The sequence below is a fragment of the Poecilia latipinna genome, unplaced genomic scaffold, assembly GCF_001443285.1.
Source record: "Poecilia latipinna isolate Pla-1442-1.1 unplaced genomic scaffold, P_latipinna-1.0 Scaffold75, whole genome shotgun sequence".
Lineage (NCBI taxonomy): Eukaryota > Metazoa > Chordata > Actinopteri > Cyprinodontiformes > Poeciliidae > Poecilia > Poecilia latipinna.
In genome coordinates this window covers 135,999-162,140 of record NW_015112691.1, presented here as the reverse complement: position 1 = coordinate 162,140, position 26,142 = coordinate 135,999, and the positions used below count along the sequence as shown (strand labels likewise).

The window sequence follows — 26,142 nt, the reverse complement described above, 5'->3', positions numbered from 1 at the left end:
AAGTTAATTTCTTTAGAGTAAATGTGTCTCCTAATTAACAAGTAAGATAAAAGCAAGAAGATACCCAGGGATGATTATAACATACAGAAGGAAAAAGCAGACTGACTTCTGAAGTTTTTGTACTTTTATTTACTTACTTAGTGCTTCTAAAAACAGCCAGCACGCTTAAACGTCCCCAAAAACACCCACCTGGTTTTTGGCAATAAATTTATGTTTTTTGGTGTCGGTAAAATGAGCCGTTCCAAAATGTTACAAATCAGCCTAGCAACCCAAGCTGAGTTCCAGGACATTTGGTCAGTTTGTTTTATTGCTGCTTTGTTGACTTACCATTCAGAAACCACTGGCTGCATTTTTGTTGGTTGTGCAGGAGGCTCCGCTTCTGCTTTTCAAAGTTATGTAAATGGCGGTTGTTTGCAGCCATTTTCATGTGTGAGTGTAAACACTGAGTTGGAGCAGCAGCTTACTTGGAAATTAAAGCAGCTCATTCTGAAGGGAGATCAAAATTGGCAGAACTGACCAGACCAAAATCTCATTATCTAAGAATAATTATGTACAATAAATACAATATAATAATATAATAAATATAATAAATATGATAAACCTGTTCAAGGAAGCATAATAGGTCACCTTTAATGTCAGAAAGATAATTTGTGTAAATCTATTTGAAAATGTATTACCTTTTCTTGTTCAATTTCACAAGCAACACCAAGTACCTAATTACTACCACACCTGCCTGATCAAGTCAGATTTCCAGGCCAACTACAATTACTTCCAGAGAGCATCAAAGAACCATCCAGGAAGTCACAAAAAGACCCAGAACAAGATCTAAAGCACTGCATGCCTCACTCGCCTCAATTACGGGTCAGTGTTCATGATTCAACACTAAAAAAGAAGCCAGGCAAAAAATCCCTGGGAGGATACATTTGCTTTATATTACTTTGATGATCCAACAGACTTAATTTGAGGAAAATATTCTGTGGAACATTTTGAAAAGTCTGCGTATCATTACATCTGACATGAAACAACTTTTCAGACAATAAAATATAATGGTGATAATCAAACATGATTGTTCGGCGTTGCTTCAAGACCTGGATTGCTTTCTGTACCTTCACTTTTGCAAGAGATTCAAAAGAATTATGTCTGGGTATTAATTTATATGACCTTAACCTCAGGCACACTCGGCTTATTTAGCCTGTTTTGGTAAAAATCCTTATTAAAATCTGATTTAAATGCTGTAGCATGTAATAAACAAACCATTATTGCTCAAAGGCCTTCCTTGTGGCTGAATCAAAATTCGGCAAAGAAGAGTGGGCTGAAATTGCATCACTTTGGTGGAATTTAATCATCATTGAAACGGAGTTATGGATTTATCTGAAATTAAAATGTATTCAGTAGAGTGAAAACCATAAGTGTGACCAAAATCCATAACAAACATATAGCAAGGCAAAAACTTGCTAACAGCACTGTAAATAAATGACAGATGGAAAATCTGAACATATTACATACTTCTTTAAAGGGTTTAAGCAGAAGCCCCTTTAAATTTACACATCCATATGTAGACCTATATGTGAATAGATCTACATATTAGTACAGCTGCTAGGCTAATGTTAGCTTGCTTAGTTTCTGTTTTGATAGGACTTGTTGATAATTCAGCTCATAAAAGTGTGGGCAAAATTTACAGAAAGTTTTGTCCTCCTCCTTCCATGAATAAAGTGCTTTGCTTTTCATGTCATTACCAACCACTGCTATAGTAGCTGGGTCCCCTAGAAATATGGTATTAGATCTGACAAACCGCTCAGCCTGAGTCTGATTTTTGAGAACTGCTGGTCTAGAGAGTACAATGCAAGGTCCAACCATCTGCCCTGGTCCAGGTAGAGAAGAAGGATGTAACTTACATAACTAGCTGTGCTGTCCGTCCCCTCGTTTCGTAGTACCGCAACGACAAACCATTGGAACTCCTGCATGTTAGTTAGGGGCTTGTTTTTGAAACCCATGTAGTCCTGGTCATCACCCAGCGTAAAGGTTGGTGGCAGATGAGTCAATTTGGCTGCAACATATGCCCTGGGGGACTCCACGTGGCGTCTGCGCCTCAGCATCGGACCTTCACTGAACCTGAGCAGCTGGGGGAAGGAGGCAAAGTGGAAAGGTTATGGTTTAAAATTAGCAACAGAGCCCAAGTGAGATGACCCCTGAGACCTGACAACCTGCCAAAGTACAGCATTCAGGCTGTGGCATCAGCTCAGGGTTACGTTTTAGCAGAAACTAGTGCAGGGTTTGTTAGCCCTGGCCCTCAGGGGTGCACTGTCCTGCAGGTGATTAACAGGTTCCTGCAGGACTTGACAGCATGCCGAAGAGGTAATGCAATCATTTTAATCAGGTGTGATGGAGCAGCGACACATCTAAAAGATGAAAGACTGTGGCCCATCATTAAGAAACTCTAAACTAGCATATATGAGGCAAATCAAAGCGTCTGAACTCCTGGTATCTCAGAAAAACAAAGCCTTTGCATCGACAGTGTATGTCCAGGTTTGGCTGTGCTGCTCAGTAAAAGATAATGACTCCACAGTGCTAAAATGCCCTTTGCACGCTGGCACGACGGCAAACAATGCAGCCAAGCTACGAAGTGAGCAATTAGCACTTAGTGGAGCACACAATCTCAGCATGACTGCCAGCCTGGTTAATATATGAGCGGGAGTGTACAGCACTGCGGCATTGTGTTTTTCAGCAGCATTTTGTTTCCTGTCACTGATGTCTCGTGTGCCGCTCCAGATGTAGCTTTATTAAATCATTATGTTGGAGGGAGGAGACAATGGCCTGCTCCGTGTTTAATGACTCAGGGAGTCCCATCTCTTTCCCTCTCTGTCTCCTCCATTATTCCTAAAGGGAGACCTTGAGCAATGGTGATTCAGATCTCCAAGTTTACTTAAACCTCCTGCCATTATTATTCAGGCATGTAGGCCTAAACTCCCCCATGACTAAGTGGCATCATTATTCAACAACAAATAAATAAATTAGGCAGTCATATAAAAGTTTATGAGAAGACAGGAAGCCTCGACCAGAGAGCATCTGCATTACACACCTGTTGCTAAGCCTGTCACAATAAGCAAATTATCAGCTGATAAAGTAAAATAAGCTCAATAATTTCTGTTTTCATTTGTTCAGAGACCTCATAATTGATTTTTTATTCATGGTTTCAGTTGTAAGTGGACTTTTATTTCTGTTTTATTTAACATTTTTGTTTTTATTTTGGATATTTTAAGTGTCTTCCAGTTCCAAGGCTAAGTGCTCTTTGATAAATTAAAGTTTATTAGTCTTTGAAAAAGTGAACTTACATTGTTATGCCATTACCAATAGATGAATTGAAAATGTCCTCAAAACAACAATATGATAGTTCATTGCAATAATTACTGGAACAATTTGTCGTCCAGCGATATTTGCTATTGTGACAGATCAATAGGACAACATTATCATTCTGGCTTGCACTACTTCCTTTTAGTCATCTTGCAAGTTTTGTTGTCTTTTTTGTGGACTGATATTTGTGGAAGGAGGCTGATTTTATATCTTGTAAATTATTTTATTGCAGATTGTATTGGATGTTTGGGGTCTAAATCTTGATCCCAATTGTTTTTAACCATGGGTCACAAGATGTTTACTTATATATTATATTTACTTATAATGTGCTCAAAAGCTTAGATTTTTTTTTAAAAAGTGTTATGTCTCAGAATGTTACTGTCATAACATATTAATTAATTTGCATATCCTTACCAGAGGTGCCAATAGATGCAAAAGTAGAGAGAAATTTGTAGGTATTACTTGCAAAAGAATATAAAATGAAGCCCTACATCACTTGTTACACATTAATACTATGATCTGAAATGGTTTTATTCGACAGATGGCTGCTGTTTGCAGACCTGGCATCCAATCAGGAGACTCCCCTCCTACCTGAGTGACTCACAGTTTAATATCTCTTCCTCCCTGAGCTCAGGAAGGTAGAGCTAATTGGCTGCCACCGGCGACTCTCCACCCAGTTGGAGCGGAAAATGCTATCCGTGACCCCCGTAACCTGGGAACATTAGCCAATCAGCCCCCCGCCTGGCACTCACCTCTTCCAGGTCCACCTCGTCTGGGCTCTTCCACCCCTGCATCGATTGTGTTTGTGGCACCACCACGATGTAAAACCATCTGATGAGGAATGAAACAAAATAAAAATAAAGCCTCAGTAAACAAAGCATGACTCAGTCGAGACATTTGGAGAGTTGGAGATGGTTTTGTTGGAACGACGCCACCGCACAAGTGAGTCCAACCAAGGTCGAACTCCAGCAGATTGGCGCTGCGTTCCCCAATTAATGGCTAAACGCTAAGAACATCTGCCACACGGACCGGAACAAACACCATTCAGTGGAGGGGAGCCTTCAGCTAATGGAGATCCCTGTAGGATTCCTGAGGTTAATAAGAGCAAGTATGTGTTTCTGTGCTGCTGTTGCGACGACTCAGATGGATGGAAATGAAGGACGTCATTGGGGAGGGTCAAACTGAGGAGGTTAGGTACCGACTCAACGAGCATACATGCGAGAGCACACAAAGCACTCATGTTTCCGTGTTTGTATTTGCGTTGGCTCCATCTCGCTGTCAAGCCCTGACTGTTTTCTCTCGGCTCAAAGTTTTCTCTCCACTGCGGCATTTTGTAAAACGAGCTGCTGCTGACAGTGAAAGCAGCTGCCTCTTCTCCTCCTCCTCCTCCTCCTCCTCCTCCTCCTCCTCTCTGCTTCGCATCTGTGATTCAACAGTCACTCAAGTGGAAGAAGACGTGTATAACAAGGCGTCTCCTCACCAACACACCCCTCGACCCCTCCATCCCCCCATCGCCAACCCGCTCCGTCTGTCAGTCTGAGCTGGACCTGGCCCGGACTTGACAGCACCGTAATCTTTACACCAATCAACTTGCCGCGCTCCTCTGACATGGCCGTAACTGTGCGAGTGTGTGTACATAAAGGTAAAGGCTTTACCCGGCTCTTAGCAGCTCTTAACAATTTACGTCAAAAGAAAACAGCTCAGCCTGATGTTAAGTCTAAATTATCATCAGCTTTCAGAGAGTAAAAGCTGCGGTTTAAGAGTTGGAGCAGCGCTTCGCTATCGATCAGATGCTGGTATTTTTCCTGCAGCTCATCTTGAGAAGCTTCTGACTTTTCAGAGTAACCAACACAGATGGAAACTTTTTATTTTAATTTAGATTAAAACCTTTTTACAATTAAAACTACAACGTATTCATCCTTTATAAATACACCTTTTCCATTTCCTTTAATATGACCTCGTCTATCCAATGAGTTTCACTCTGAAGCTGACTTTGGTGGATCAAAATCAGCTTTTAATTAATTTACTGAAATTGGCAAAATGCAGCAAGCGCTCTCAAAGAAAGACTGACCCAAATCCTGTTCTTACTGCTTAGAAATGAACTGGATGCATTTCTTCTAATAAGGCAAATGAGCAAAACCCTTTTTAAACTTTGAATCTGCAATGATCTACACAACCCTTCCTTATAGAAAGTAAGACAACATTATTTTATATGAATAAAATAAAAAAAAATTATGAATAAAATACAACAAAATGTTTATCACTTACATAAAAAAAATCTAATTCAGCTTCCCAGAAAATTCTATTACAAATAACATAAGATCTAAATGTTTTGTTTAGCTCACTAAATGGGGAACAGATACAGACATTTGTCCAACAGCAGCTATCACGTTATTACTGAAGAAGTGATGGAAAGTTGAGTGGAAGGAAAAATTGTGGTAGAAAAAGAAGTCTTGCAAGAGTTTTGTGAAGATGCACTATCATCATCTGGGTTATGGCTGGAGTCGGTGCTTTGAGAATTTGATTATTTTCTCATAGGTGACAGTCTGAACAGCCCAATTCCTTTTCACATCACACCAGGGTTCATTCACTTTTCCCACAGTAAAATTTAAGCACTTTTCAAGGTAAGTTTTCAAACTTTTCCAGCACCACACATTGGCAACAATTAACTAAATTAGACAGTTGCAATTTACTATCACATATCATTTATTGCTGTTGTTAATAATATCTTGTGATACTATCTGACATTCTACGGCAGGCACAAGCTAAACTAAAACGTAAGAACATTTTTTTTACGTCCCATCAAATACTCTTTGGTAATTCTAACTGGCTAAAAACAAGAGAAGTTTAGTCAGAGAGTGGAAAAAAACTGTCAGTCTTTCTATTAGGAATATAAAAATATGTGGCTTCAACTGTAACGCTTTCCAAATTTAGGCTTTTAATCAAACATTAGATTGCACTTTATCTGTGCAGTTTGAATATCACACACATTCAAAGACTTTATACAAAAATCAAGCACTTTCAAAACCTTGGAAATGCCTCAGAAACTCAAGCATTTTCAAGGATTTCATGCATCTGTGCGAACCTGTAATACATCAATATAGAGTTTACCTTTTTGAACAGAACTACTGAAATTAATCAACATTATGATGCTATTTTAACTTATTAAGATGCACCTGTAATAGGTGTCTTTACAGCCAAAATGCATCTATTATTCATGAACCATATTGTTTATTCTCCGGTTCATTGTAGGGCGTCCCGCGGGATTTCTAGGCCAGAATGCATGTAAAGTCCCTAAATTCCCTCCGGTGCATTCTGGGTGAGCCTCAGGGCCTTCCCCCAGTGGGATGGAAAAACCTCTGAATGGAGACATCATGCTCACACCAGCAAACTACAACAGTTTGCATTTTTTTTTTATTATACTGACAATGCTTATGCTACTGAAAGTTTGTGGCATTTGGGGGTGTACATATATAACTGACCTGACGCGGGTGGTCGTCTGGACTTTTGGCAGGCTGATGACCATTTTGCCATCGTGAGGTGTTTGTGAGACAGGTGTGGCTTTAATCAGGTCAGGGGCCGTGCGGATGGACACCTGCTGCTGGAGGCCGCCAGCGATGATGCCCCTGCTCGTGAGCACAAACGAGTAGTCGGTGTCTGGCTGCAGATGTGTGATCAGCTTCCTCTTTTGGTTTCCCTTCACCTCCACACTCTGTTGGTTGTACAAGATCTGCAAGAACAAAGTGGGAGAAAACTTGAGCTTACACTCACATGTAAGGAAGTGATAAGAAGCCAACTTTCCCCGTGATATTTCAGTTAATTTTGACTGTCACGTACCTTAAATGGAGCCTCGGATTTGTAGTTTTCTGGCAGGTCCCAGGTGAGTAACACAGAGGTTTTTGTGACTGCCTTGACACCAAAGTTAAGGGTTGGGAAATCTGCAAAGATAAAATTATTATCTTAAGTAAAAAATATATATATCAACAAATATTTATTGGCTTGGGAATACTACTGGAAAAATACCAGAAGACCAAATATGAACCTAATTCGGGATGTAAATAAATTGTAAAGTGTAGTTGAGGGGGAAGGTTTTGGATTTTGATTTAAAGGGGGACTATTATACAAATTTCACCATTTGCACCTTTTTATACTTCCAGCTGGGTCTGGAAGTATAGTCCAAGCATGCCCAACCACTTATTAGCAATAAATTAATGTTTTTGGTGCCTGGAAAAAAAGCTGTTTGACTATTATGTCATGATCGATGGAAACTGCATCGCCACCTAGCAACCTGATGAGTTCCAGCACATTTGGTCAGCTGCTTTTACTGCTGTATGCTCTGTACAATGGCTGCTGGAAAAGACAAGTATTTTGCTGCTGACCTACCATCCTGAAACCACTTTCTGCATTCTAGTTGTTTGTGCAGGAGGCTCTACTTTTGCTTTTCAAAGATGTACAGTTGTATAATTGCGCATCTGTGCTGTCAGTTTCACTGCGAGTGTAAACGTTGAGTTGGGGGGCGTGGCTAGAAGCAGCTTATTTGGATTTAAAATGACAAGACGCCATAAAGCAGCTCATTCTGAAAAATTGAATACCACATATTCCTGTCTTTCAACTTCAAAAAGTTGAAGTGGTATGAATAGTTTTCCAACAGACTGAGATCTCAGAGATCACTGGAAGTTATGCGACAGTAGAGAAGGCAACCTGTGTCTTAAAATAGGCACCAATCCACTAATTAATAAGAAATCTTAGGTTTATAAGATTATAAAACACACAAGGAGGTATGTGCTGGGTACGCTTTAGATTTATGTGTAATGGGATGGAGGATGAGGATGCGTGGTAATGTGACTGTAGCGTGTAATGAGATTAGCACTCTGTAAATCAATAAACAGAGCTGCGGTACACTGAGACGAAGATGAGACAGACGTGGCACAGATGGAGACAAAACTGGTCCCCTGCAGAAGTTAAGGCGCCAGCAAATGTTATGAAACACATGGACTTGTTGACGGACGAATGGCGTAGTATGATCACATGAGGGCTTAAAGCCCTGATGTCATGTTTTCAAAGCAAACATTGGTGAGGTGTGTATGAATACATGCCCTACCGTTCGACATGGTCCTGCTCTGGATGCTGGGGCTCAGGGGGCCGCCCCCCTTGCTGGTGAAAGCCTGAACGCGGATGTCATAGGTGGTGTCTGGGTTCAGTCCCTCGATGGTCAGGTTTGTTTTCGTGGTGTTGCTGATGTTGTCTTGCTGATTGTTTATGTCTTTGTACACCACCTTGTAGTAAATTATCTTGCCGTTCCGTTCCTTCAGGCTTGGAGGCTCCCAGGTGAGCTGCGTGCTCGACTGGGTGAGCCCCGTCACCTTGAGGTTGAGCGGGAACCCTGTGGGCAGGTCTTCAGCCGTGCTGATCTCCTTCACGTAGGCCTCGCCGGCACCGGCGCGGTTCCGGGCGCTGAGCCGGAAGACGTAGGTCGCTCCTTTGTGCAGCTCGGTGACGGTGTGGTGATCTTTAGTTTTGCTCAGCTCCAGTGAGGTGAAGGTCTCTTCGTCGGTGCGCTTGTACTGCAGCTGGTAGCCCATCAGCTCGCCCACCATTTCCTTAGGCGGCTGCCACTGGATGAGCGCCGTATTTCCCATGGTGGTGCTGATCATCATAGTGGGTTTGCCTGGCACTGGAAAAGGCAAAAAAACTTAAATCCACCCTCCAAAATGTTTAAAATCACTGCTAAATTTAGGCTCAATGACCCCAAAATGAGATTTTCTTTGCCACCTTCCTTGTCATCCTCTTAAAAGCAAACATGGGTTGCTTACATGGTCAACTCTGGTGAGCAGCTATCTTCTTGTAGTCAGACTTTTCTTTTATAATCTCTAAATTGGCATTTAAAGTTTCTAACGAATCCTCAGGGCCTTTCTATTAGGACCACAGCATGTGGTGCTTTTCCACAAAGTCATCTTTAAACTAACTGCATTTCCACTAACCATGTAATTGCGCAAAATGGAAATATGAAAATAAATTCACTAAATGGAAACACAGCAATTTATAAAAAACAAACAAACATGTTTTTTGATAAAAACGTTTTTGCTTTAGGATGAGTTATTTTTTTCCGGTTGTATCAAAATTGCTGTATTTCAACCTTTAATTAATCAGATTAAAGGTTGTATTTTTCTTAATTTTAAATTAGGCTGCACTTAAAAGATTTTGATATTTACTATGGATAAAGGTGAATAAACCAACAATTACCAGTTAAAACATTTATGGATGTACATATTAATCTACAAAAACAGTACTAACAAGTACAATACTAGCATTACAAGGCAGTATTGGAAACCTGCATCTTGTCCTTCATACAAGTACAATAACACAACCAATCAATAGTAACTCACATTATCACAGAGTATAAACTGTAGAGAATAAACTGGACCGGATAAAAATTACACAAAATAATGCATAATGATGTTTTTTCTTTAAATATAAAACTATTTTGACTTGGTGAGGTTTATCCACTCCTTTCTTGAACGTATATTCATAAAGGACTATTACTGTGGGGTTTCATTAAATAATGTAAAGTCTGATCTGTGCATGTTCTCTGTTTTGCATGAAAGCGTCGATAAAACTGCTGCTAACCTGCGCCAGTCGTGGTGACAACCTTAGCTTTGCTCCGAGCTCCATCGCCCTTGGTGGTGTAAGCAGCCACGGTGACAGAGTAGGTGGTTTCAGCCAGCAGTCCACCAATAACAGCTTCCTGTAATACGGTGAGATAACAAGAAATCAATGAACCTGAGTAAAATAAAACCCCCTCATTGATGAAAACCATAATAAAATCCCCGTCAACGAGCTCACATCCCCTCAAAGGACACACAACACCAAAAGAAACCGTAATGAGATTAAACCCCCTCCTCCATTTACTCATATTCCTTGATGAAATTTCCTAAAACAGAAATTAAACATTAAAAAATGCAGACAAACAGGAGCAGAAATTTTTCTTGGGTAAGAAAAACTCCTACGCCCAACTGTAAGGCACACGCTGCACCCATTAACCAACAAACCAAATGAACCAGAACATCACCAGTGTGTCAGTGTTCATGCCTGCCGCATGGATAAGCATGGGATTATACCCAGAGGAGCTTAGGATCATCACTGCACTGCAGTTTCTTAAAACCCAACAAAAATCTTCACTTCTGACAGCCGGAAAACTATGAAATTCAACCCCTTTTTGGTAAACAAATATTAGACTTTTGACTTATAAAGCTCAAATTTTCGCTCCTTTGGCTGCATGTCCATGCAGTGTTATGCACAAAACACACACACACACTTAAAGTGATTGAACAAATCAGTAACTCAGCAGTCAGGAACAAACAGAGAGAAACAACTGTTATGTGTAACCTGCTGCAGTGCTGGCACTCACTACACCAGTCTGCATCAGTCGGAATAAAAACACACCCACACTCTGGAATTAAACACGGTGCGCTTGAACGAAGCCAATATGTAAACCAACAAACAAACAGACAAACACACACACCTGACTACACATACTCACCAGCAGAGACAGGCCTGTGCAAATGGCTCAGGTCGCTTCTGATTTCTTTTTATTTTGCTTCCAAAAGTGACAAAAGTTGTTTTTGTGATAATCTTCCCGTTACACTCAACAGTAGTTACAAATTCCCTAAATATGCTGCTTGAAAGGTTGTTTTTTTTTCTCCACTATGTTGTTTAACATTTGCACCATAATATACTGAAGCAGGGCTGAATAGATTAGAAAGATTAATCATCATTCATTGATTCTTGAAATAATCATCAGATAACCTTACTTAAGTATAACGACTAAAAAAAAGTAAAAAATAGTTTTAACTTCACCCAATTTAAATTTTGCAAAACAAAATCTATACTAGTTGATCAAATATTTGATAATGTAAACTGACTTTAACTTTAACGTCTGTATCTGGATTTGAATCTAAAATTGTGGAAGATCTTCATAAAACTGGATTTGTCTTTGTAAAATCTCCTCAAATGGGTTTTGCTGACTGTGAATGAATAAGCAGCAGCCAGTGAAAACCTCTGAAAGACCTTGGAAAACTGAATTTAAAAATTATAAGCAAACCTCTGTAGTCTAAGAAAAGTATACATATAGACAGAAAACTGTGCAGATGAGCTCAGACTCGGGAATAAATGAATGCCTGCGGCTTAAGTACACATGCTCAAGTTATCTGGTTCTGGCTGGAGCCACTGAGAGGACAAGTACACAGATGCCTATAAGCCTTCCTGCTGGAACTCCTCTTAAACCCCAGATACTGAGAATATCATATAGCTTCTCCCTATAACTGTTTCTCCAGCTAACGAAATTTTAATTTCCTTAACACAGACTATATAAGCTAGCTCTGTTCAATTGTTCTTTTTACCGTCTCCCTCTTTCAGGGGCATTCAGCACTCCCATGCTAACCTTTAAGAGAGATGGGAGAAAAATGCTAAATTACTGTATAATAAAACCATTTTAACTTTATGGAGGAAGTCTCATTACTTTATTCATACAAAATGGCTTTAACAATCTCTGTGATGGCAGCAGCAGAGGTGGCCCCTCCTTCTGCACTGACAAGGTCGACCCAGGTCTGGTAACACTTTTGAAACTCAGCACAAAGTAGAGAAAGCAAAGCTTCAAAGTTTTCCTTCAGAGCAAATGCTTAGAGCAGCACCAAAGGGCATTACAAAGATTATCAAGTTATAGAAATGGAGTCTTTTCTATGAAGCTCCCTGCCACAATCCTCACTAGAATGGAAAGTGTCAAGAGACAATTAGTGACACAGATAGAAATAAAATTCCTTCTTTTAGCCAAGAGGCAATATTTGATATTATCTATGTTACTCGTTTTACAGTATTTGTGTAATGATTCACTAAAATAAAAAAAAATTAAAAAAAGCTTTATAATCTAACTCCTTGCTAAGCGAGGGTCAGACCGACCCGTTGATGTTTCTGCTGCTGACATCTGTCTGTGGCGTGTCCCACTGCATTAGCTACCTGGCAAACAGAATGCTAAGCAAACAACAGAGACGTGTGAAACGGGAGACATCCTCTGACGGCATCCGGCTCGCTGTCTGACAGGTGTTAATCAACGCATTAAAGGCAGAGGGACACGAGCCAAGCCTGACTCTTGGCATGTGGCTGCAGGGGGAATCTGTGACCAGGTTTCTGCAGCTTAGCGTTATCGCGTAGTACCAAACGGCTGCACACACCCTGCTGCCTCAGTTATTAAAGGGACAGATTAAAGCACTGGTGTTGGAGCCATTTTACCAGTTTGACAGGCTGAAACTGTCGCAGTTGCAGTTTTCTAATTAAGGACTGCAGTAATCGTCTCGGGTAGAGCCATGGATGTTCAGAGGTCATTTTTCCCCCTCAAGCCGAGACTCGAAGTCTCTAATGATATAAATATTCTCTCATCAATTGCACACCTTCTAGTCTGCCAATGGCACTGCATTGCTGTAGGTTATGAATTCAAATCAGGCACTGTTTTATCCTCAGGCTTAATTTCACTCATGAACATTTAACTTTTTCAAAGCCTTTCATTACAAACTTATGAATTATTCAAGTTGGAATATTTACACTATTGAGAAAACAAATATGCATTTATAGTGAAAACAGGTTACACCTCTTAACATCAAATTTCTGAATAAATAAAACAGAAAGCTACACTGTTATCAAGAAATATAATTGTATTTGTAATGATATAAATAACACCTGTTATGTTCAAAGTGCTCATATTTTTTCTGCATAATGTAAGTAGTGTAGAATTTTAAAGCTGTTCTTTTTTCTCATTCCAAGTCAGAAAATTATATATACTTTCTTAAATTACAGAGCAACATTGTTAAATAAACTCTGAATTGTGTGTGTGGTAGCAAGCAGAAAAAAAAAGATACCAAAAGAGAAAATACAAAAGTTTAGGAAGCAATGTGAGTTTTGGCTAACTCTTAGCTGCTAATGAGGCTAACAGCTCTAAGCTAAAAAATTATTTTGTTATGTAGTGTCTTTTAAATCACAATTAGTGATTCAGAAGACCTTCACTCACTGTGTGATTAAAGAAATGGAGCCTCAGAATTTCAAAAAAGCTGTTAAAAGCTAATTTCCTCTTGTTCACAGCCTGTGGGTAATCTTATTTTGTAAGCTAGTTGTATTTTAACACATTTATTAATTTCAAACACAAGTTCTGTCATATCAGTATCTTGCAGTTTTACTGGTAGGAAATAAAACAAACTTGAACAGACAAGTTACAAATTATTAGTAAGCATTGCAAGACTACAGCAACTGGCTAACTTTTAGCGGCTACAGCTAAAATTAGCTTTTGTAGCTTCCTATCACAAATAAACTAAAATGATCTTTTTATTTTACAGATGCTTTACAACATAATTTGTGATTGAAAAGATCTTCATTTGATTTGTGTAAACGAAAAACATACAATCCTTTGTTTGTCCCAAAATATAGCTTAATCCCACTATTTTTTGCAAACACAATATTATGTATTTAATTTTGTGAGCTGAATGTATTCTTATACCTCCCTAAAAGAGATAAAATAACATTTGGGACAGAGTGTGAGAAGAGATACAAATCATTTGTAAGCACTGAAAGAATATTGGCTAAACGTCTGTCGCTAACTGTGGTAAAGTTAATATTAGCTTCCTATTAGTGCTGCACTAAAAGGGTATTTAATTTTACATTTCTTCTGATTCTGATGTATGAACTCTTTATTTGTGAGTAGAAACAAAATACTGCTGAAATCTCATTTTCCGCCTTCTTGCGTTCCACATATTGTGTATCGTCTCATCATATCAGCATCCCCCTTTCCAAACCATCGCACCTTCCCACATTTCTCTTCAACGCCTGACTACGAATAGTAAGTGGCTCTGCATTTACAGTTGTGCCATACGACTTCTAGGAGGTAATAAGCCATAACAAAGAGCTGCATGACAGCCATGGAGCAGAGAGCTGCCATCCAGGCGAATGAAAAGAACATGAAAGACTGGTGGAAACCTCGGAGATGTGCGGAGCTGATAAAACCCTGCAGCTCCTCCCTTCAGATAGACATGTCATCTTGAGTGGTGGGGGGAGACAGCAGGTTAGGCGAGCCTGATTAATGTCAGCGCCACACTGAGATGGTGACACCCAGCCTTTTGACTGCAGTGTACACTCAGTGGTTGCTAGCACTCCATGCACACTGCACCACAGGCCTCCACATTTGCAAGTGCACAGCTGCTACTAGTTTGTCTTATTATAAAATGTTGACCTGTACACATTTCTTAGTGGAATAACACTCATGCTCTGCAGTTGCAGTTGTGCTGATAAAAAATAAAAATAAATAAAAATGAGCGTGCAAACACACACACACACGCACACACACACAGAAAAACACTTGGACAGACGTTTCTGGCTGCGGTTGTGATGGGGTTATGATCTTTCATGAGGATTCACACTGAGTGGATTACAGGCATGGCTTACACAGAAACAAACACACACATACACCGACTCGTGATCCAAAACACACAAGCACCCCAAACACTGCAGAGGGGAGAAGAACCTGCCCTGCAAGACAAACCCCAGCAGCACACATGAGGGCTACTCACATGCTCGGTGGACTCTTCAATGTTCCACTGATGGGAGAGAAGACACAGGACAACAGGGCGGGGAAACAAATGAGTCAGAAACACAACAGGCAAGGGAAAAAAAGCACTGGTCTTTTTTTCACTGGCAGATGAATGTAGGTGTCAATAGAGTCATGCTGCGGAAAAAAAACACTGTGATGGAAGAGATGGAGGGAAGGAAATAAAGAAACGACAGAAAGCTGAGTGGCATGAAATAAATTGGAGAAAAGCGAAGAGGAATGGTTGTGAAATCATTGTTCGCAATGCACTGCCTTGTTTCCCCATTCACCTTTTGAATCCGGGGAAATTTAAAGCAACCTCTGTTAGGTATGATAGCTGCCTCGTTGTGGACATAAACTATGCAGAGTCTGTGAAGCGTTTCTCTTTCCCCTAACGGAGGCGGAGGGAAGAGCCTTTATTCATTACATTTCAATATATGTTTCCAAAATGTTCTCCCTGCTCGCTGTGCTCGACCGAGTAATTCCCGGGGGGGAAGTGAAAGCCCATTTCGGTGCCGCGGGGCTCCGTCAGCGTCGAGCATGAAATCCTATTACCAGTGCCGCTGTGTTAGCCCTGTGACATCAAACCCCGCTGATGCAGAACGCAACGGCTGGTGTTCACCAGCTCAGTCACTGCAGAGGAGTTCACTGATGGGTGGCCTGGCTGACAACGGGGGCAGGAGAGATGACACTGGTGACACTGATGAGGGACAAAGTAGAGAGGAGAGAACGGGTCGGGGTGGAGGTGAGGATGCGTGGGCGACTATTGTAACAGCACTGTGGGAGAAGCAGGAGAGCAGAGGCAAACGGAGGAGGGGACTGGTAAGGCCAAAACAGCATCAACACATCGGGAATAGATGTTAAAGGGCCAGACCACCCATTTGTATCACCTAAATTTACAAATACATAATTATAGTTTCATGTCTGATTTCATGTGTTTGGGTGTAATTAATTGAACTAGAATACAAGATAGGAACACAAGTTTTGCTCTCTCTCACCCTTTGCAGCCTGAATGAACTGCAATGTCAGTGACATTTTGTTGGAAATACTGATTCTTTTGAATGGTTTAATTATTCACTAATTGCCCAGTCTTCATTTAGTGACAGGTTAGTTGACTCATGTGGTGCCGTCTGGTAGGAAAAAGGTTGGATTTTTGAGTTTTGGATGATTTCAAGGTGCATTTCTAACTGTTTTTATTTCAATTCACCATAGATTTATTGACTAAACTGCCTGGGGTAGAACCTATGGCTGCGTTCACACTGCAGCCTGAAGTGACTCAATTCCGATTTTTTTGACGTAATGCGACCTGTATCCGATCTTTTCATGGCAGTGTGAACAGCACAGGTCGGATTCTTTTTCGAATGTGACCCATATCCGATACGTATCCGATTCAAATGCGACCTAACGTCCAGGTCGCATTCATCCGAACTGAACGTCACTGATACTCAACAAATTTCACTATTCTGTGCCCTGATAAGCGCAAGTAGGAAGAAAAACAACAACCATGATGGATTATATGAGGATTAAGTTGTTAATATGCTGCTCCGGTTGGACAACAACTTCAAATATGTAGGCTAAGCTCCACCGTTAGCCTCCATGTTTACTTCCGCAAACACTGAGCACTTCTTCTTTTTATGGCGGTTGGCATAACACTGAGAACGCTGACGCTATTGCGCCGTCTACTGCGCATGCGGGACACTTTCAGGTCGTTTGCCCGTTTACACTGCAGAACGCATACAGGTCGCATTTACTGGCAGTGTGAACGGCCCCGGCAAAAGATCGGAATTGCCAAAAAATCGGAATTGGGTCACTTCAGGCTGCAGTGTGAACGCACACTATGCTATTATATTAAGACTCCCTGTCCCCAGCTCTGTCTATGGGACTCCAAGGTTATCCCAGCCCAGAAAAAAATATATAGTTCTGTGAGGTCTATCCCACAGGAACATGCCTGAAGGATCTCCATAGGGAGCTGCTGTAATTCCAGATTAACCTCTATTTATGGCAAATCCCAGCCACCCCTCAAAGGGACCTACTGTCCCTTGTAGCCAAAATCAAGACACAAGAACTTTTGTGTGTTTCTTGAAAAACTCTGAGTCATTAACCATCAAGTTTTTGTAAACTGAAGGAAACAACTCATAAAGTTTACTCAGTAGAAATATAAGTTCTTGTTTTTCCTGATTTTAACAATAACACACCAGTGAGTCATAAACTGCGAAGACAATGATCGTAATTCATATAAAAGACTAAATAGTCTCCACCCGGTTCTCAGCGGATGGTTTTTATTACCAAACTGTTAAGAGACATAAGAGCCAAGTCTGGTTGATGTCCCGGTTGTATCGAGCCCAAATACATGGCACATCAAAATCTGCATCCCTGTGCTCCCCTGACATAGCGGGGCACTAAACGTAGCGTTTAAGAGCAGCTGCTGCTTAACTCCACATCTAACAATTTGCGATGTTCCTAATTGCTTAATTTGTTTGCCGTCAATTCAGCTCAGTATGTCAACAGAACAGCAAACACATTAAGGTTCACAAGTTCCTATCGCATCTTGGGCTTAATCCCCTTTCAGCTGCAACTGCTTTTGCTTTCTGCCTAAATCCACAGGAGAATTATAAATTATCCTCCATTTATATTTTGAATACCAACGCAAGCTGAAAACACATCACTGCTGATAAGCGTCGTTTGTGGAAACGGAGCGGTATAATTTGCAGGCGGGTGAATGCAAATGTGATGACATGGGCTGAGATGTGTGGCTATAAAAATGGGAACGAGGAGAGAACGAGTGATGTGGAAGAGAAGGAGCTGTCATGATTGATGGAGTGAAACGAGCCGAGGTGCTTCTTTTCTCCTGTCCCCCCCGCCTCCACCCAAACCCAACCACCAATTTCCATTCAACTCCAGTCTGGGGCAGCGAAGGCCGTAGAGGCAGTGAAGCATCACCTCGCTCGCACAAACTACGAAAATGCATGAGTGGTCAAACCAAATGAACCTGGAAAGTGGTGCTGAATGGAGGCAAACTCGGGCAGAAAGGGAAACTTGGGTGGAAGCATGGAGTGAGGCTAATGGCTTCAAATATTCAACCATTTCCAGTGAAATTTCCAGTACGCTGTATGTGAGAATGAGCCTGGAAGTAGCTGCGAGGGCACTACAATGGAGCTGGTGTTGGGTTGCCAGCTCAGGTTTGGGTCACTCCTCCAACAGGAGAGCGGCTGCAAAGGGTTGATAACATCACACTGTTAACTTGGCCTTTGGTTTAAATTTAGCAGGGAAATGAGGGCGATGTGTGGGCTCCTGCTTGAAAAGAAAAGAAGCGCTTAAAGCGCCCACGCTCAGGCGAGCTCTCCCAGCGCTTCAGCTAACCCTGAGAAAGGCTAAAAAGGATCCAGAAACATGGAGATAAAGAGAAGGGCCGAGCAGGGGGAGGTGGTAGTGGTTGTGACAGGATCTGCAATTCAATCACATGGCTTAGGGTTGTGATTGAAGTCTGAGGTGAGGTTGCGGTGTGCTTTCAGAGACCTGGAAAATGCGGTATTTGCTTTTCCTCCTGGCAGGCTCGCTGTGCATCAAATCCAGGTGAAAGGGCGGCTATAAAACTGATTTCACAAGACATTAACAGAATTTCTTTGGAGAAACACATTGGGATGTGCCAACACACAGGAAAATTGTTTTCTTCCATTGATTCATTATCAATTACAGGTGTGCGTTTGCAGCATTAGTATGACTCTCAGGATGAGTCACGAACTCTTTCCGACCAGCTGGAACGCCTACTACAGGGCTGATCTTTGCAGGAAGCATGCTGGCTCACGTTATCTCTGTTGTTGAGGTACGAAAACGGGAAAACGTGTGAAAAAGGAGGGATTGTTTTAAAACCAGTTGAACAATAAAGTCTAAGAGACTGTTGTCTAACTGTGTGGTCTTCTAATGAAGTCTGGGCAAGTCTTTGCAGGTTGACTACTCAATGATGAGTCTGTTGAGATGACTCAACCAAGGGTAGCCGACCTGCATGCAAGGACCTGGTAATTACTCAACCAGCTTTCAAGCAGAACAGGGGGAAAAGGAGGCCAAACTTGGGAAAGGAAGGAGAGAAAGGAAGAAAACTCCAAGGTCTGCCACGGGGGGGGCAGTTAAAGGTGTCCCAAGCAAGAGACTGGAACACGTGAGCGATAAAGTGCGCCAAATTACAGCGAGCTTTCATATTTATTGTATGCTCCAAATGAGACATGGCAGGGAGTATTGTTTGCATAACAAGTAGGGTCATGTTCAGTTCAGTTTTCACAACTCAAAACAAATTCATGCGGAACGTGCCGCCGCGGAGAAAAACACTCGAAAGAAGATGAGCAACCACCACCATGTTTTTCTCAGTTTCCATACCAAACGGTGCTGTCCCGGCTGTCGAATGCTCCCCTACACACAGTCAGATAACAATGAAGTGTCAGCAGCAGCTGCCAGAAACAACTGCTCTTAAACAAAGGCTGCGCTGTGTTTGGGAGATCAGGGCTCACTTTTTGACCAGGTGTAGAGACATGGACGATGCCAGTCAGGTTTTTGTCCACATTTATCATCTGCCATCTCCTCTCAAACCTAATGAAACCTATAGAAAATGAGTTTACATAAAATTGAAATCCAAAGGGTCTGGGTTAGCCTCATTGCAACAGTCCGGTGGTGAAATTAAATGTTTCTAAAAATGAATAGAAGTTATCAAAGTTGAGCAAAAACCGTAACAGTAATTTCCTTTGCAGACAAATGGCTTGTTTTTAGCTCTGCGTACACTTTTAGCTTTTTTTACCCAAAGAAAGTACCACTGGTCTAACGCTTCTTTGCTTGGCTCTTTATACTTTTAGGCACAAGGCACTGAGCTACTGCTGACAGGAACTTTGAATACTCTTTTTTTGTCCACAGAAGTAACCTCTGGTTCAGAGGTGGGTTTAACCATGTCCTATTTTTGGACTCAAAGGATGATGGGGCTATTGAGACCATTACTTTTGTGTACTCTACTTTTAAGTATCATACATAGTACTCCTGAACTATTACTATTGTGTCTAGCTGATTCCTTTGTCTTGTCAAAAAGAGCGACTGAGACTTTGACACTAAAACAGAATAATCCATGTTTGTACAAAGAAAAGTATCCCTGGCCAGGTACCTTTGTGTTTAGTTGTGTCTCTTTCCTGAATGAAGCCAATAGGAGGTCTTGCAGCCATTGACTTTGCACAGCCTTTGTTTTTCTTTCCCATCAAAAGCAAAAACAAGGTTAACTGTGTGCTGTTTTGCTAAATAAAAACCATTTACTGAGTTACTGCAAACTGGTGTCAAGAACAAACACCAGTAGAGAGGATACCTTGCCATTTGTCTGTGTATTTTATTTATTTTTTGGATGGCACCTCATACTGAGCCAGGCTTGTCTGGTGCTTTCTTCCTTTTAAAAAGGCAGCATTTTATTTTTCTTTCCACTGTCACCAAATGCTTGAGCTGGTTGAAGAATCACTGCAAGGTGTTAATTTTTTGCCCACCGTCATTAAATGATCACCTGAATTTGATTGTGTTGTGTTACTATTTGGATCAAAGGGAACTTCAAGTAATTGGTCCTGAATCTGACAGTAAAATCTAAGACTTTATGTGAATCAACTGTATTGATTATATTGGGCTAAATACACTTTAACAGATTAAGTAGACCAAATTGGACTGAATAGGTTGGTGTGAATGCAGTGGATACTAATAATAATCACATGCTTCTGTTAAAGGTGACAGAAGGTTAAAGTACATAAACACTAATGCTAAGATTAACAAACAACCAGCAGGAGGTTTTTAAGCCGGTTTCTTTTATTTGCAAATTCAGGAGGCTGTGCGAGTTGGGTTTTCATGGCTTAAGGATATTCATGAATCTCTGAGACCCATTTAAGGATTACAATCTCATCCATCTCCTGGTGTTGTGCGGCTTTGGGCGATTCAGTGCACTTTGCATTACCGTGTAAAGGGGCAGTGTCAGGGAAATAACTTTAATTTATAAACATGGTAACAAGGCAGTGCATATGTATTGGCGTTAAAACCGCAAGGGGGGCTGCATTGATTTCACTAAGCCACATCCTGATGTTACGAACAGAAAATATATCCAACAGCTATTACTGTAGAATTTAAGTGGATTTCATTCTGACAGCTAATCCAAAGCTGTGGGAGCTGGGTACCAATTTAGAGTCAAATGTCACATGTGGAAAAAGATTACGGGAACCAAAAAAAGGGAGGATACTGCAGTCGACAGATATAAACTCCAGTGTGTCTCGCCCGGTGTAGGAGAAGCAAAGTGTGAAGAGGAGAGGACAGTAGAGAGACGGAGTCATGAAATGTGGACAGCAGAGTCAGGAAGGGACAAAGAGAAGCTGGACCAGAATAAAACTACCCATTACCTGAGCCTCTGGCAAAGCCACATCCATGATGTTCGGCTGGCCTCGTGGTTCGCCGTTTTCCAGTCGCGAAAAGATGACTTGGTAGCCCCTGATTTGTCCATGCTGCTTCACCTGTATAGGAGGCTTCCAAGTAACGCGGATAGCGGTGGAGTTTATGGCCTCAACCTCAAGCTTCCTGGGAGGGGCTCCGGGCACTGTAAACCAAACATCGAGGGAGGGAAACGCAAAACAGACATGAAGAGGTTAAAGACATCAGGAAGGAAAAGAGATTTCACAGTCAAAAAATATATATATTCCAGTGGTGATCTTCCCGCAAGGCCCTGCTCTTAGTCCAATTTTTATTCAACTCTTCAGTTTAAGGTATATCACAATATGTCTTACTGTTTGAATGCTGATGACATGCAACTTTGTAATCCAGCATAACCACAGCCTGTTACAGTTACTGAATAATGTCAAACTGAAGGGCTGTGGGCCAAATCCAGTCCACTATAACTACTTAAATATAACTAGATAACAGTCAAATATTATTTATACATATATATATATTTTTCCCTGAGTGCCAAATTATTTCAATGTTAAAGAATCCTAAAATTTTTACTTCTGTTAGTATTTGTCAAATTCAGAGAAAGTTATATTTTAACAGTATTAGTAGGCGATACATTCTGCCACAACCAGACATTCATGATCCTGATGTAGCCAAAAATACATCAGGATGTATTTTTGGCTACATCCTGAATTTTAGCCAGAATTTTGGCTAAATTCTGACTTTTTCACTTTAGTGAAAAAGTCAGAATTAACTCCAACTTCATGGGGGCAAAAAAAAAACTTTGTTTAAGCCAAAAGTGTATGTTTAGAAATTATTGATACCTAAAGACTGAAATCATTAGTAGTTACTGCTTTTATCCCATAAACATTTTGCATTATACTTTTTGCTATTATTCGTTTAACAAATTCCTCCTTTTTCTTCTGTTATCTTGTCTTGACGAACCAAAAAACTATCAGACATAACTTTGAGTGACATTAGTTACAGTTATAAATCTAATCATCACTCACTTCAGATGTTCTAAGGCTCCCGCTTCCCCCAAAACACCACATACCCAACAGCATGTAGTCTAGTCATGTCTGTAGTGCCCTTAATTCCAGTAAGAAATTAGCCGTGTTGCAGCAAACTTCAAACACATTAATTATAGACGACTCTCTCTTAGGAGAAGCCACCCTCTATCACACTGCAAACAAAATGAGAAACGTGTTGGAAAAAAAAAAAGAGAGAGACAGAGAGAGAAGAGTGATAGAAAAAAGGCGAGATCAGTTTCACTTCTGTTCTTCAGTGAGGGGAGAAGAAGATAGCATTCACACAGCACAAGCAGAGGAAAGTGACACAGCACTGAACCCCAGGGAGTGATGAGCTTCAAGATGGAGACAGGAGGAAAAAGACGGTGATCCCAATCGGCTACCACCACCAACGAGCAGGAGGAGGGTGAAGGAAATCAGTGACAGGCTGCTTCGAGCGAGCGACGCGGAAAACCTACCATCCTCCTTGGTTCTCATCTTGACCGGGGCACTCTCAGGGCCTGGGCCCACATCAGTGTGCGCCCTCACCCACACCTCATACTCAGTCCACTTCTCCAGGCCTTCCAGCACGTAGCTGGTGGCGTCTGCACCGATGTCGGACACATCGCGCCGCTCCGTGTCCTCTCCCGCTGGAGCCTGGTAGCTGACTGTGTAGCGCACGATGGCACCGTGGCGGCTGTCGGCAGGCGGCGCCACCCAACTCACCTTGAGGCTTGTGGAGGTCAGGCTGACCACGTGAACTTCCTGAGGTGGAGCGGAAGGAGCTGCAGGGGGGGGGGAGCAAAACCACACGAAGGAAGGCCACGGATCAAGCAAACAAAAAATAAACTAAAAATGCACACAAAACATGACAAAACTAAGGAAGCTTTTTGCTGAGTATTCAACTTGAATCGTTTCCATTCTGATAAATGCTAAATTGTGTTAATCATATAATATATAATGTAGGGAATCTGTATATCTGTTTCCAGAGATGTAGGTCTGATGTTTATTTATGACTGTTAATGTGCATTCTCACTCCTGCACTCTTCCAAAATGCAAAATTGCTCAAGTTTGAATGCAAAAAGCTTCCCTACTAAACAGGATGCTACCTCCAGACTGAGAGATTTGGATGCAAAAACAGAAGAAGAAGAAAAAAAAAACCTTATCAGTCCAAAGCTTAAGTCGTGTTTGGCGCCACGTTTATGCAGGAGGCAATGAAATCACAGGGTGAGGCGGACAGAATATAAGATGTGCCAAAAAGTTTACAAGGCCGTGTGTTTTATGAAGACGTAATTTGTCCCTAACCGCCCCCGTGCTGCCTCTTGCAGCGCGCGGTGGGAGCAATAAACGGGCCACGGATGTGTGAGATTGTGAACAAGTGCGTGACAGTGTGGACTGGTGTTAACACACTGAGGCAGAAACTCTGGGCTTCGTTAGAGAGCTTCGCTGCAGCTGAGATGGGCAGTTAAAGACAGCATACGGCCTTGGCTTTTACGATCAATAACACTTAAGATGGCTTCGGCTAACATCTGGTTTGTTGCCACTGCAATTTCAGCAGATAAAAAAGGAAATACTGTGGTATAATCCATAATATGATGCTCTGTCATTAACCCACAGATAAACAACTGAACTAAAAGTTAAGTAACTACGTTATTAAGGTGTAAAAACGGCAAATTTTAACCAGTGGAACTGTTACACATTTTATAATAAACTTGAATGTATTTAGTTTGATTTTATGTAAAAGATTGACACAAATAGCAATGTAGAAGAAGCTCCTCTTCTCTGTATAGACAAAACTGCACTTTATTTGCTAATATTCAAAAATCCTAGTGTGTAGCAACCCCACAGCATAATGCTGCTACCACCATGTTTGGGTAAATCAAACATGTGGGAAATGGAAAACCATGAACACATTATGTTCACTGTGAGACACAGTGGAGGCAGCATGATTGTGTGGGGATACAAAAAATACAAAATGTGGAAAAAGTTCAGGTTGTGCGTATTTTAAAATCTTAAATTTTAAAGTCATCATCACTCTGAGTTAATATTCAACTTGAAAAAATGAAAATAACCAAAATTGTCTAAAATAATCAGTTTAATAATCCGCTGAAGTATAAATGTTTAAACTCTCGAGTCTGGAGGAAAAAAAAAAAAACAGAAACCAAACACTTTCAAGAAGCAGAACAAAACTGAAAATAAAATACGACAGCATCCAAATATTTCATGCAGCTAAATGCATCATGAATATATTCAACTTGATAAAAATAAGATCTTTAAACAAAACAGGAACTTTTTTTTGTTCAAGCATGCAGATGAAATCTAACAAGCCAATGCCAACACACAAAACTTCACCTTTAAAAATAAAATAACTGATAACAAACAGATGCGCAGATGTGTCTGATCCACAAGAGAGTGAGCAGAAGAACTACAAAGGCTTCACAGCAACTTGTGTATTGAGGAAAAAGTGGCAGACTGATGATTCTGCTATTGAGCTCCAGATCAAAAATCAGGAAGATCAAAGTGAAGGTGGACCTGGGGAGGACAACACCAAAGGGAAACAGAGAAAACTTGCAATTATGGCGAATGACTGCAGCTCAAATCCAGATACGTTTAAACTTTCAGCAATCGGAATTTTATCTGCTTTCAAAACAAATCAAATGCAAATATTTTTTCAACATTTTTCCCCCCCAGACATTAATGGCGCAAACAAAACTCCAACAACCTACACACTCAGCATCAACCTTTGTACGCGAACTGCTGGAAAAAAATCCTCGGCTTTAATTTTTGGCAAAGCGAGAAAATCTGAACATTCACCGCACCTCGACCTATTGATTTTCACCCATCTTAATCACTCGCACATCAATGCCTTCCCATTCAATTTTAGGTCAAGTATCATGCAGCTGTGTCAAGCCCTCAGCTGAAGCACAGAAAAAAAAAAAAAGGTAAGTGGAGCTTTACTTCTGATGCTTGCTCTGATTCCTAAAAAATAGTGCTGAAAATTGATATGCAGCCCTGGAGAAAGGAATCATTTCAAACCGCCTGTTCACTGCAGAACCTTCCCAAGGCTGCTGGCAGGCGTTGAATCGCACCACAGCGTGCAACTCAGATTTGTTTCTCTGAGTTTTGTGGACTCGCTGTTATTCTGATTCTGTTTGTTTAACTATCATGCCTCAGCAACAAGATTTATGCATGATTTTGGTAAAACTTAACTCATTTATTAGCTTATTTCCATTCAAATTTACACATTAAAATTTCTAACTGCTGACTACAGTGCTGTGAAAATCTTTTATGGTTTTGTTTTTTTTTTTTGGCCAGACTTTAATGTTATGAATAAATCGAACTGCAATAAAACAGAACAAATACAAAATGCAGCTTGCAAGTAGCTTTTTTTTTTTGAGAAATGTGAGATGTTTGCAGTGGTGACAAAGCTCCTGTCTCTTTCCTTAATGCTCATTGTTTCTTATTGTTGAATATTGAGGTGAGGGAGGCCCTGCGGTGCTTTAGATGTTGTTCTGGGATCTTTCATGACCTTCTTGAGGAGACTACGATGCACTTTTATTGTAAATTTAGCAGACCGGCCACTCCTGGGAAGGTTCACCACCATTTCATGGTTCACTGAAGTCACAAAGCATTAGAAACGCCTTTGTGGCCCTTTCCAGATAGGTGTTGGTGACTTTCGTTTTTTTTTTCCTTCAGTTTTATTTGAATCTGTTTGAGATT

General features: G+C 41.0%; 1 protein-coding gene across 13 annotated transcripts in view; it reads right to left on the bottom strand.

The window, feature by feature from the left end:
* LOC106936013 (protein tyrosine phosphatase receptor type F) overlaps nucleotides 1-26,142 on the bottom strand; it is a 161,299-nt gene that overhangs the window by 52,696 nt on the left and 82,461 nt on the right. For 7 of the 13 annotated variants that reach the window (XM_015016785.1, XM_015016818.1, XM_015016794.1 and 4 more), the window contains 9 exons: nucleotides 22,902-23,207; nucleotides 21,373-21,566; nucleotides 14,958-14,984; nucleotides 9,979-10,096; nucleotides 8,453-9,025; nucleotides 7,189-7,289; nucleotides 6,834-7,081; nucleotides 4,104-4,182; nucleotides 1,896-2,120 (listed from right to left, as the gene is read on the bottom strand). In XM_015016785.1, the coding sequence (XP_014872271.1) occupies nucleotides 1,896-2,120; nucleotides 4,104-4,182; nucleotides 6,834-7,081; nucleotides 7,189-7,289; nucleotides 8,453-9,025; nucleotides 9,979-10,096; nucleotides 14,958-14,984; nucleotides 21,373-21,566; nucleotides 22,902-23,207 (1,871 nt within the window). The remainder of the gene's footprint in view (nucleotides 1-1,895; nucleotides 2,121-4,103; nucleotides 4,183-6,833; nucleotides 7,082-7,188; nucleotides 7,290-8,452; nucleotides 9,026-9,978; nucleotides 10,097-14,957; nucleotides 14,985-21,372; nucleotides 21,567-22,901; nucleotides 23,208-26,142) is intronic. The other 6 variants (XM_015016806.1, XM_015016825.1, XM_015016859.1 and 3 more) reach the window with 3 other exon arrangements.